Raw genomic sequence first — 12,737 nt, forward strand, 5'->3', positions numbered from 1 at the left:
CCGCCTGAGCCGCCTCAGAGTGATCAGTCACTTTAGTGTGTAAATACAGTAAGATACAGGGCTGAATGCCAGTAATCAGACTACACAATGTTTTTGCCTTTGGGGATGGTCACTGTGTTAGATAGGAACTTGAGTGGAAGACTGAGCATATTAAGTTTTTTCCACTAATGGCATCATTGACAGAGGGGATCAAAAATCTGCAAAAATCCAAAAGTAATAAAGTCGCTGTCCCTCCTCATCAGTTTTCCCATACACAATCATAACAATCTTGTGATAATATTTTATTTCTCAGCAAAAATCTCAAATTTAGTGCAGAGAAGGGGGTTGATTGTCAGAGCTTATCTGTTCTTCAAACACAGGAATTCATGTTAATTCCCTGTGTACTTGGAATCCTTTCTCTTTTGTGATAACATTTACTGTCTGTTGCCAAAAAAGTTTCTGCAGAATTAACAAACTGCAGCTGTGGAGTAGAATGTCGTAGTCAAATAACTTATCTTGGACAGTGTGTGTGTGTGATTGTGAGTGTGAATGGGTGAATAAGAAGCAGTGTAGCAAAGTGTTTTGAGTGCCAACAGGTAGGAAAGTGTTATATAAGTGCAGAACATTTACCATTTGTTGTTTAATCTCAGCTTGACGACACAGGGAAATCCATCTTTGCCGTGCTGAGAAGTCCTGAAGACTTGAGGAGGGTCAAGAACTGTGCAATTTGTTACGGTAATCACTGAGCTTCATACTTAGATTAACATTTAATATAATCATTAGCAGTGTTCTCAAAGAACCACTTGATTAGTCACTTTTGCATGTTTGGCTTTTGTGAGTACAATGTGATCAGAGTGTGAAAGTATAAATGGCTAAAGCTCTGAAGTCTTTCACTTGCAGTACCAAGTGCTACTATACATTTTGTCTGCTTTTTATGTTTTGTTGAATCGCTTAAAAAACTTCAAACTGGCTCAAACCTACCAAACATTAAATCATTTTCATTATTTTAATCCTTTAAATGCCTGTTTAATTATTAATTATTTATTACCAAAACATTTTTTATTAGCCATTTAATAAATAGTTGGGGGACGAGGCTTCAGTGGTGATTAGAGGTTTGGATATGGCTTTCAAAGGGTTGTTTGGTAGTTTTGAGCAGGTTTGAGGTTGTTTAATGGATTTATGGGGGAAAAGGCTGAAAAAAATGCAGGTATAATGATTTAATAGCATTTTTTATGCGTGTGTAAATGTTTGCCATGTAGGTGTCAGGAGTGTGCAAAGTGCATGATCACAGTATACATGACATGTGAGAGTAAAAGACACTGCATTTAAAAAATCTTACTAAAAAGAAAAGTTGTAACGCAGCCAAAATGATCACCAAATCAAAAAAAGTTGAAAAACAGGAGCTTGGCTTTTCTTCTTGGGATATTCCTCAACTTTCACATTTCTTTTCAGCTCCACAATATAAAGTAAACCAACAACTGGAGCGTGTCACCCTCTTACTATATACTTATACTAATACTTACATCTTTCTGTCTGTAAATCATGGTAAATATTATCTAACCTCAGTTTTTGTACTACGTAAGTGACCTCCTCTAGATGGACAAGCCCCCGTCCATCCCCCCTTTAAAATCAATGGACCACAGTGGGCTGTTTGCATTTTAGGGGATTCTAGCAGGGAAAGCTCCTTCACCTCAAAAGAAACCTCTGTCACTCTCCATCTTTCTCTGGTCATGCTACACTGACCAACTCCTTCCTTAGACGTCCACACTCTGCCCCCCTCTCAGCCCACTTTTTAGCATTTTCCAAAATCATGTAGTGTGTGGAGTTAATCTCAGACCAGAGGGTTTTGTCACTCCTTAGGTTTAATGACTCAAAATCATGTTACTTATGAACAAGTTTTTAATTGAACTTTTCTTTAAAGACCCCTGCAGGCCTTCAGAGGAATGCCTCTTTATCCAGGAAAGCCCAAGTCCCCAAAGAGTCGATGTGGACCTGGTCCTGGTGGCTGACAGCTCCAGGGAGATGCAGGCTGATGAGTATGCTGGTGTCCAGCAGCTGCTGGGCTCTGTTGTGGAGCATCTTGCTGTGAGCCAACGGCCCCTCCAGGTCGACAAACAGGCCCGAGTCGCTGTAGTTCAGAGCGGAACCATGGTTCCTAAGTTAGAGTTTGGCCTGCAGACCTACCAGAACCACGACCAGATGAGGAGCCAGATCTATAAGATGCAGCAGCGGGGCGGCTCCTCTGCTCTGGGACACACCCTGGATTTCACCCTGAGGGAGGTGTTCCGGAAGGCGACCAATGCCCGGAAGAGGAAGGCGCTGATGGCTGTGGTGGGCACCCAGACGGCTCTTGTGGACCGAGCCATGCTCGAGTACATCTCCCAGAAGGCCAAATGTGAGGGGGTAGCGATGTTCGTGGTGACAGTCGGTAATCGCTTCAGCCAGAAGCACATGGAGGAGCTGGCCAGTCGGCCTCTACAACAGCACCTGATCCACGTGGGCGAACTGAGGTCCGAGGAGCAGGGCTTTGCCCAGCGCTTCTTCAGGGTCTTCCTCAATGCCCTTAACAGTAAGTATAGACCCTGAGTTGGATAGATCACATTTATTAGCCTGTCTCATTAAAAACATGTGTTTGTAATATTTTTATTTTAGAGGGAATGAACACGTATCCTCCTCCTTTATTAAAGGACATGTGTGACGAGCTGACAGCACGAGGTGTACCAGACTTTATTGGGTAACTCTCACTCAAATAAAACCTACTAACAAAGTAATAACTTTTACCTAAAACATTTAGACAGTTTTTATTCTTTTAGCCCATACTTATTAAACATTTTGGATTCACAAACTAATTCTGATAAAATCAGAATTTGCATATTACATTGCAAATACAATAGTCAGATCCATGTTCCTCCAGGACAAATGCTACATGCTACTCATCAAAACCTAACCTTTTTTTTTTTTAATGAAATCCACATTCTTTGCATTGTATCTGTAAACATTTTGCCTAAAAAGACTTGATTTCGAAGATGTGGAGTCTGATGCCATTTGTTCAGAAACTAGACAGAGTTCATGACTTTGATTTCCTCAGCAGTAGCTATGACTCACAGTACTACAAGTGAACCCAGCATCCAGACGTCTGTGGTAAACCTACGATAAATTTACTCTAGTTTTGTAAACAGGATTCTTATAGAACATGTAGATCACATATGGATGCAATAGCTAAAAAACAGTTTGCTTGTAGTTTATTAAACCTCTTTTCAAATACCTTTGCATAACCTGGAAGGTTTCTTTTAGACCTTTTTGAATGATCTTGTTTAATGAAATGCTGCTGTCTCAGTATTTACCTCCGTGTTATAAATGACAGAACCAGGTCTGGTGCTATGAAATTTAAACCCAGTTTGTAAAGCTAAAGTTTACCCTTTTTATTTAAACATACGGACGTTTAATTTTTTAAAAAACCATTTATATTCTCATATAAATGACTATGACTTAATATAAATTGACTGTAGTTGATTTTCCTACAAATTTCAATGGAATGTGACCAAATGAACAAAGAGAACATTTACGAGTAAATACAACAAATATTATAACTCTACAATTTGCTTTGATAAATTGGTTTGATAAGTAATATTTTTCTAAATCACTTTCAAGTACTTGCTAACATGTTTGCACCCAATTTATTATTTTTACACGCAACAGATGCATCTAACTAACATGACGATCACATTAGCGTAGTGCTGTTGACCACGTGATGAATCGGATCCTTTAGCTCCATTTTGGTCTCTGCCAACTTCTGCGGGAAATATCTGGCTCTTCAGCAGTTAAATGTTCACCTACTTCCAAATTGACTAGTACAGATTCTGACGGGCTGACTTTTACAGACTTTGACGGCCTTATCAGAAAATGACTATGAGAATGAGTGAACGTCTGTTGCTGTGTGTGCAGTGAGGGGTCAGCAGAGCTGGAGGAGGAATTTGAGATGCGGTCACTTGGGATGCTAACCAGAGGAGAGACTCAGACCAAGCAGCTGGATGTCATCAACACATTAACCGGCGGAAACAGCCAGAGATCATTCGATGGTAGCCAACTCACTGCTTCATACACAAAGTCATCAGTGCTGCACTTAATGGTGCTTGTAAATGTATTTTATGTTGTGTTTTGGTCAGAAGAATCAATATTGTGTCATGGGAGGAATGTAGAATCAGTTCCAGGTACTTAAAATAATCCTGTTTATATACACAGTACTTTAATGTACTGGCCAGTGTAGTGTATGTGAATATTTCAGACTGGAGACTTCTGGTGGTTCTTTTATTCACAGTTTGTCATAACTGCAGACACATCACATTGTTTGGATCTGCACATGAGATACCTTGACTATAATAAAAATATATAGAATGAAACGTGTCAATCTTTAACATTATAAGATGTTGACATTTGGACCAAGCAAACTAACCTTTTAATGCTTTGTAATGAGGGACACTCATGGTGTAATTCTCTGATTTTCTGCAGATGTGAACATCCAGTCAGATATGCAGCCAGCTACCTCTCCAGCTGTCTCCAAAGGTACCAAGTGATGTGAAAGTCATCATGTATCTGAAAGATAAACTGTGCAGGTTTCCCTGTTTACATTCAAAATTTCTGATATTTTTTTTAAGATCAATAATACACAATGCAATAATCCATAGAGCTACCAGAGGGAAAACACAGGCATCTAACACATGGAACCTTAAAGCCTCCATGTGTTAGATATTTATGGAAGTTGCTAATAGAGAACTAATCCCACTTCATCTGGTTGTACACAGGTCAGATCTGCCACAGTACATTAACACTGAAGCTTTTCAGAGGGAGAAATGTTTACCTCAATCTCAACACAATGAATCATTATGTTTACTGCCATGGATTTTCTATTTATGTTATGTCATGTAGGGATGTTCCGATATCACTCAGACTGACTTCTTGCCAATACTGAGTACTGATACAAGTACTAAAGAGTTTTGCTCCGAGTTGCTGGATAGTAAATCCTCATCGAGCCTCTGCAGTTAAGCAAATCCCACATAAAGAAAGAACAAAGCTCTAAAACGAATGAAGACAAACTAGAACAGATTTGAGGTGAGATCCTGGATAGACAGGCGGGTAAAACAAGTCAAACTTAAGGTAACGCTGTAGTTGGTTTCTGGGATGTGCCGATGGCAGCCGCAAATATTGGACATGTTTACCATAATCTTGAGAAACGTGAGTATGACTGTTAGTAACTGGATCTTCAGCTGAGTAGAGCTTGCAGTCGTCTTTATTTTTATTGTTGTCAGTTATTTGGAAACTGCTCTAAACCACAGACATTTCTTCACCTCTGTCTAACTGCAGTGTCTGAGAATCTTTAAAAGTACTCGGGCAGTATCGGACTCGATGCTCAAAACTGATATTGGCATCGGGACATCTCTCATGTCATGGAATGAAAACTCACAGAATGCAATATGACGGAATTTGCTGCAGTTTATAGAATTCTAGAAACATAAAGTCTCAACCAGAGGAGGAATACATCAATCAATACATCGATCGTTTTTTTTCTGTCTTCATCCAGATGCTTGTTTCCTCAGTCAGGACATGGGTGACTGTCAGAATTACACCTTAAAGTGGTTCTTTGACATCAAGCTGGGCACGTGCTCTCGTTTCTGGTACGGCGGCTGTGGTGGCAACGAGAACCGCTTTGACACTCAGGAGATGTGTCATAACCGCTGTCTGAATGCAGGAGGAAGATGAGACATCGCTGAATTAGTTCAGGACAACCACCATATTAAACCCACCATTGGGATCTGGAACACATTAATAACACCTATGTTCATGATGAAAAACCACGTGACACCACTGAGACTTTAAAGCATTAATCCAGAGATGAGCTTGGTCTCATCCGGTTAAACCATCGAGGAAAATTCGAACTGTCCTAAACCTCAGCACCTATTGACCAATGAGCTTTTTTTATAAGTTTTAGTTTTGTTTTTTAATGCTGTTTTCCCCTTGTGGATTGTCGTTACATTTAAGAACCTTGTGTTACACAGTATCTCTTCCTCCTTCTGTTTCTAACTGATGCTTGAGCTGTAAACACTTTTTACAGAATTTTTTCTACTGAGATCAGGTGCTATTTTCGCCGCTGGCCAAACACAGACTTGGTTTTTGAGCAGTGGCAAAATCCAAAATTACTGATAACATGGTTCATCTGAAGTCCGTAATATCTGTGTATCAACATTCGATTTTTTTGTACAAGTTTATTAAAATATTTCTTATTAAAATTGCTGCAAAACAGAATTTTCTTTTAGCATCAAAATGTCTGTCCCTATTTTACTGATCCACAAAGTAAAATTTGGGAGAAACGCAGCCACAGATTGGGACTGTTGTGGTGCTTTTTTAAATAGGATTGGTGTGTTGGAAATGATGTGTCAGGTTATTAGGTACAAATCCCCCTTTATGAAGGGGATAAAGTTGACTTTTGAGTAGCTAAATAAGCACATCTCACAGTTTAACAGCAGCACAAGCTCAGTTGGTAAAGGCAGTCGTCCACAGACCACATGGTCAGTGGTTCGATCCTGGTCTTTAACCATATGTTTAAGTGTCTCTGGGCAAGAAACTGAACCCCCAGCAGCCCATTCCCCTCCCCAGCTGTGCAGTCCCGGTCCAAGCCCGGTAGAAATTGGGGAAGGTGGCGTCAGGAAGGGCATCCGGCGTAAAAATCAACAAATCAACATGCAAACGAAAAAAAAGCTAAACACGATCCGCTTTATGAAAGAGATTCACAACAAGAGTGTTGGGTTAAATTCAGTTGAGGGACTTGGCAGCCTGTTCGTGGCCCTGGCCCACAAAAAAAGTCTAACCCGTCATTAATGTTTCTGACACAAGGTGGAGCCAACTCACTGGATTTGAACCTGAAAGCAGCACGTATGTATGTACATATCTCTCTGGCAAGAAAGTGGATCAGTTCTTATCACAGTGGCATAATGACACGGTTCTGCAGAGCCGTTTACATATAGCTTCAATGCAGGAATCCAGTGATTGATCCACAAATCTTGGCCAGGTTTTCTCAGAAAAGCTAAAGATTGTTTCACAGTTTTGGGTTTGTGAAAGCTTTTACATTTGTAAAAACACAAAAAATACAATCACTCCTCTGCCCCATCCAGACCACATTAGATCAGGTCTTGATCTAAAAACCTTACACAATATTTGAAACCAGTAAAATTAAGATATCAAAAATGAAGTGTCCTTTAAGTTTTCCTTAACCTCTCCCTGAACTGCTTTAGATTTTCTAAAATCCTACTTATGACACTACAGAAAGTTTTCTAAAATCAATCGTCATGTGACTGAGCAGTAGTTGAATGTTTGCATGTGGGAAATTGAACACGAGGATGCTTCCATCATTCCAGTGACAAGTTCTCACTACTGAAAAAGTGATTTCTGGAAGAGCTGCTGATTCCTCGGAAACATGAATGGAACAAAAGTAATGTACTGATTACCCTTATTTTTAGACTTAGATTTGAATTGATTCTAAAGGCTGGAATTGTTAAAATACAAAGAACCGTTTGTGAAATTGTGTGACACTGTATTTTGGCTCATTGTGCTGCAGCTGTTTCCTCTGTAATGATGCAGCGGAGAAAGTCTTCTTGGAGGGGATCAACTATGTCTCCTGGCCTGCAATCCCAGCTGTGATCGGCTTTCCACATCTGCCGCAAGGAGGTCCACCTGCAGAGCCGAACAGCCCAGTTAGCCACGGGAGGCTCTCGGGAGAGAGTTAAGTTACATTCATCTTTTTTATTTCGGGTGGGTGGAGGGGAGGGTTCAGATATACTGCAAGGAAACAATGTCACATTACTTAAATCCTGTTCAGAATCCTTTTTATCCTGTGGGGGATTAAGATTGTCAGAGGAAGATGAAAGTCTTTGGGTTTTATTGAGGAGCAGAGGATGAATCCCCAACTGAGTTCAGCTGACGTGATGCCAATCAGGCTCAGGTTGTTGGCAGTTAACAGACATTTTAAGATTTCACAACAGCTCCGCTCTAAACTGAGAGACACTGCACTTACACTCAGAGTACTATGACATTCTGGATCCAAATCACTAATATTAAAAATGTACATAAAGACACTGGCAGGGATGCCAGGGCACCATCACGTCAGAGGATGTTGTATTGGCCCGTTTTGTGCCAATGGTTAAGAAATTAAATGCATTTAAATATCATGTGCTTGGATTTGGTGGAGCAATACTAGGTGCAAATGGCCGTGGATTTGGTTCATGAGCTGATTTTACTTGGAACAGAAACCCTCCCAAGCAGCACACTCAGCTTTCAGCACAGTCTATGATTTGGTCTCCCAGCATTTCAAGGCCAGTTTTTTTTTCTTACAGTATCACACATTTCCTACACAAAACTCAGAGTGTTTCATTAAAGACATGAAGATGGAAGAAAGAACCTCTTAGAATCTTTGAAACTCTCATTTAAACGGCGCAAACCTTATTAAAGGCCGTTGATGTAAATGCAGGATGGGAAGCTTGGAGACTGTATTTCCTAATGTGTGTCTGGGACCAGTCTGATGACCAGATAGAAAAAATTAGATTTTTACATGGCCAGCAGATGTTTATTTTCTCTTTTCTCAGAATTGCAGTGATGCGTTGTTTGTCCTGGTTTTTGTTAAAACTTTAGTAGCAGAAATGAAATCACTTCTTCTGAAGAAGCTGGACGTGACTAAGAGTTTCTCTGGTTGGAGGGGATCAGAAAAGCCAATAAAAAAGCCCATTGGCATTATCACTCATCCTGACAGTACAACAACGGTGGAATCTTCTGTGACTGTGAGAGAAAACTTTGGTCATAGTCACAGGATAAGTTAAACATATTTATCTCATGCAGTCACACTTGTGCTTTATGTAACCCCCTCGACTGCCAAAGTCCTAATGATCGAAGTGAAGCTGCCAGACCACACAGCAAACTGCTTTAGCTTTCTGCAACAATCTGCAGCTTACAGGCTGGATTCAGGTCAGTCTGTCTAAAGATGAGAATATTCAGGGTAATAGAAACTCGGTCCATTACTTTCAGATCACTGATAGCTTTCTGTTACCACAATTTTCCATGTTTCTGTGCTGCATTGGACTTTTTTTTTTACATTTGTTTTGTTTCTGCGATTCTGAACCACCAAAGTCATAAAAGCTGCAAAGAAAAACATCTTGTGGCTTTTTTTCATTGGTGCATTGATTTATTCATTTTTTTCCTTCAACAAAATGATACTGGGGGGAACAGTTGCAGACTGATGGGACTTGATCCTCTTGGACAGTTTGGTTGTCAAATAGGACATATCAGGCTTGTGTTGGACTCATTTTGTGGTTTGTTAACCTTTATGTTTGACATCAAATTTAATGGCTACTTGTGTGATTTGGTCAGTACACTGTGCGTGTTCAGAGGAGGTTGTGCTCTTCTTGCTGGGTCTTGTGCTGTCTCATCAGGTTAGATGGATGAATGGATAGATCCTTTATTTATCCCAAGGGAATTTTAAGTCCTTCGTTTTGTGGTAGAGTTGTTTCAATTATATTATGAGCACAGATTTCCTCAAAGTGGTACTTTAAGCTTCTGTCTGCATGTTTATTACGCTAACAGCGATGATGGTCTCTGTTGTGATGAGCTGACAGAGGCTGGGATGTTAAAGATGGTATGAACCACACTGAGTTGCAGTAAAAGGCTGCAGGCTGCTGGGCTTCATGTGGTCATAGATTTAACTCTTGTTAGTTTGCTTTGTAGTAAAACAAGAGCTTCACACTCTGTGGTCTGATGCGAAGCAGCCAGCTGGTTTTCCCTGCTGTACTGTGTGTGATCACCCAGCCAGAAGGATCAACGTGTCCACGTCCATCGCTGAGGAGGACTCGATGCTGATAGCCTTTTATCTTGGATGTAAGTTACATGTTGGGCCTTTGGGCTGTGGACCTTTGGGTGCTCAGGGAGAACTTGCAGAGTATTAATGTGAGACTGTGGGACTTTGGCTTGTACCAGGTGTAAAAAAAAAAAAAAAAGAAGTCTTAAACTGGTTGTGCCACAGTTGGCAGAGACCCACTTACATCAGCCCTGGAACCAAAGAGCAATTCAATGATGAGAAACTATTAGCGTAGTAACTGGCGTTTGGTTCTGCAAATGGGGACATTCAACAGATGTAATAGTAGTTCTGACCTCATACTGCAAGTTTGGATTTTAAAAAACAAAAGGATGTTAGGACACAGAAAAGTGGAAATGATAAGTACAGAACTGATTTGTCTTGACCCAAAGTCTCCAAACATGTTGAACTCAAGATGAGCATTGAAGCGTAACGAGCGTCCACAACTGTCGTCAAACCCTTTACTGAAACTTACTTTCATACAGCCCTTGACCATCCGTTAAATTAACTCACTGTGAGCAACCAAGACACAACAAAAACATGTGCATCCAACTCCACCAAAACCAAAACATTAGTCCTGGATTTAACCAACCCAAGTGGATTTTGATTATTGTGGACAAAGCCCCCTTTTGTCAGAGCGAACATGGAAACATGATGATGTTTATCAATGTACAGGCCACATACTTTAAAAGTGTCACACCCAGTGTGGATTTCAGTAAACTACGCAATAAGATTGCAGAAATCCCCCGTACGTGTTTTTACATGTCCATCAACACCAAGACCGAGGTGTGTTTGGGGATTTGAGTACAGAATCGGAACCAGTGGCAGCGATCAGAGTGTGTTCACCTGAATAAACATTGAGATTCTGTGTTGTAACTGCGTTTACTGTCATTACGTGATAGAGGATTCATATGAGGCTCCATCTTATTTAATGTCACGGCACGCAGCTGTTTAATTTGGTTGCTTTTAAACTGTTGAACATACCTTCGTGCTTCTTAATCCCAGAGCTGCTTTTGGTTTTCTGCACGAGGCTCAGGACCAGCTGGAAAACCGTCAAGTTCTATAAAGTATCCTCACCAGTGTTAATGAGCAGATTCAGTTGTAAGGAGCTTGTAAAAATGGACACAGAGCAGCCGTATTTAATAATTTTATGAGATTGAGTGGGAGTGTATGTGTGTTAAAGTTTTTTCCATCATTCCACTTAAAAACCAAACTAGAAGCTGAATTAAAATTAAATCATTGGGTTCTTTATTTCAGCACTGAGCATCAGAAGTGTATCTACCTTGCTGAATAAATCACAGTTAAAAGTGTAGATTTTAGCCTCATTATAATTGATTTTCTATTGTTCCACATCTTTGATTTAGTGTAATTAATCTTTCACTGTATGTTGTGATTTATACACATCTGTTTCTGGTGTCCCCGCCCTTGACAAACCTAAGTTTTATCACACCAATTTCAAACTGCCTTTAAGCTGAATATTGCCATACTGTAAAACAGCCCTGCTGTTTGGTTTGTGACTCTGTCACACCCAGACATATTAAAGGTAGAGATGCTGCACGAAATTGTCTGACTGTGAAGACAAATTGGCTTATTTTTCATTATTTTATGAACAAGGTTTTCTGGAACTTGCTGGTATTTGGATGCTGGACAAACCAACCTTCAAGCCACGGCTCTTAAAGTCTCCTCTGTTGGAAGAGACGACCATGCTGTGACAAGTTTAGCACAAATCTCACCGTTTGTGAAAGCAGCGCCTTCTTGTGCAGGTGCAGAGTTGCTTGCTGCTGCCACTGATGTGGAAAAGCTCTGTCAGTGGCAGTAGCCCCCCCCTCACCCCACCAAAACCTTTATTTACTTTTTGGTTTTATTGTTAAACCACCAAGTTTGGCTTTGTGGCCTTTGTCAGGGTCTGTCACAGACTGTCACAAACTGGTTTGCAGGGTAGTTTGCAGTTCGTTCCATTTGAAGAGTGGATGAATCCTTAAAACCAAAATGTTAGCATGTATATACAGAATATCTGAGATTAGTTATTGGTTTGACTCACTAGAAAGAACCTGATATTTGAAAGACAAGAGACAGTAGCAGCAGGCCGTCCATCGGCCAGACTGCCATGAGAAACTCTGAGCTCTTATCTGCAGCAGGAACTCTGTCTGTAGCCTCTCACGCAAAACAATGTAGTGGTCCAATCATTAAAGCCTCTCTCAGACATGCACTGGAATTCAGACATTTTCCAGACTTTCTCTGGGGTTTGTGTATGTGGAAACGCACACACCTTACTGAGAAATGTGGCTCAAAGAGGAACAGCCAGCATGTTGAGTTCATTTAGGCTGGTGTACACATACCAACACCCCCTGTGAAGGATCATCTTGGTCTTGGAAAATGACAAACTTTAGGTTGAAGAACTTGACATCACTTTCACTTGGGAATCTCAGCATTTCCTAATTAATTTATTTATTTCAGTAGTTTACCATCATGGTGTCCAGGTGCCTCAGGTAGAGGTGGAGACTGAGGCCCAACAACGAGGCCTTTACCTGAAATTGTGCCATTGCTACTGCAGCAAACATCAACCTGCAGGACAAATTCTTCCACTATCTGTAAGCTCTTATCCTGTTTAGGGTCCCGGGGGGCTGGAGCCTATCCCAGGTGTGATTGGTCTCCAGTCTATCTCACTGTAGAGAGAGAGACTTACACAGACAACACATATTAACATGCACATTCCACACTGAAAGGTGCAGCTGGCAGGGATTCGAACCGGGGACACAAACAAAATTATGTGGTGTCAAAGTAAAAATTCTTTAGCTTTTATTTAAATTTGCGTTCAAAGCTGACTCGTATAGGCAGAACTAACGATTAGGGTAACTCGTGTTAC

The 12,737-nt window shown here is 40.6% G+C and overlaps 1 protein-coding gene across 1 annotated transcript in view; it reads left to right on the forward strand.

The window, feature by feature from the left end:
- Positions 1-6,263, forward strand: part of LOC137130392 (collagen alpha-6(VI) chain-like) — a 38,887-nt gene extending 32,624 nt beyond the window's left edge. Inside the window, exons 35-40 of the mRNA XM_067510493.1 lie at positions 630-714; positions 1,901-2,548; positions 2,632-2,713; positions 3,925-4,058; positions 4,489-4,542; positions 5,558-6,263. Of these exons, the coding sequence (XP_067366594.1) occupies positions 630-714; positions 1,901-2,548; positions 2,632-2,713; positions 3,925-4,058; positions 4,489-4,542; positions 5,558-5,736 (1,182 nt within the window). The 3' untranslated portion in view covers positions 5,737-6,263. The remainder of the gene's footprint in view (positions 1-629; positions 715-1,900; positions 2,549-2,631; positions 2,714-3,924; positions 4,059-4,488; positions 4,543-5,557) is intronic.
- Positions 6,264-12,737: the final 6,474 nt, after the last annotated feature.

Source organism: Channa argus, chromosome 7, assembly GCF_033026475.1.
Source record: "Channa argus isolate prfri chromosome 7, Channa argus male v1.0, whole genome shotgun sequence".
Lineage (NCBI taxonomy): Eukaryota > Metazoa > Chordata > Actinopteri > Anabantiformes > Channidae > Channa > Channa argus.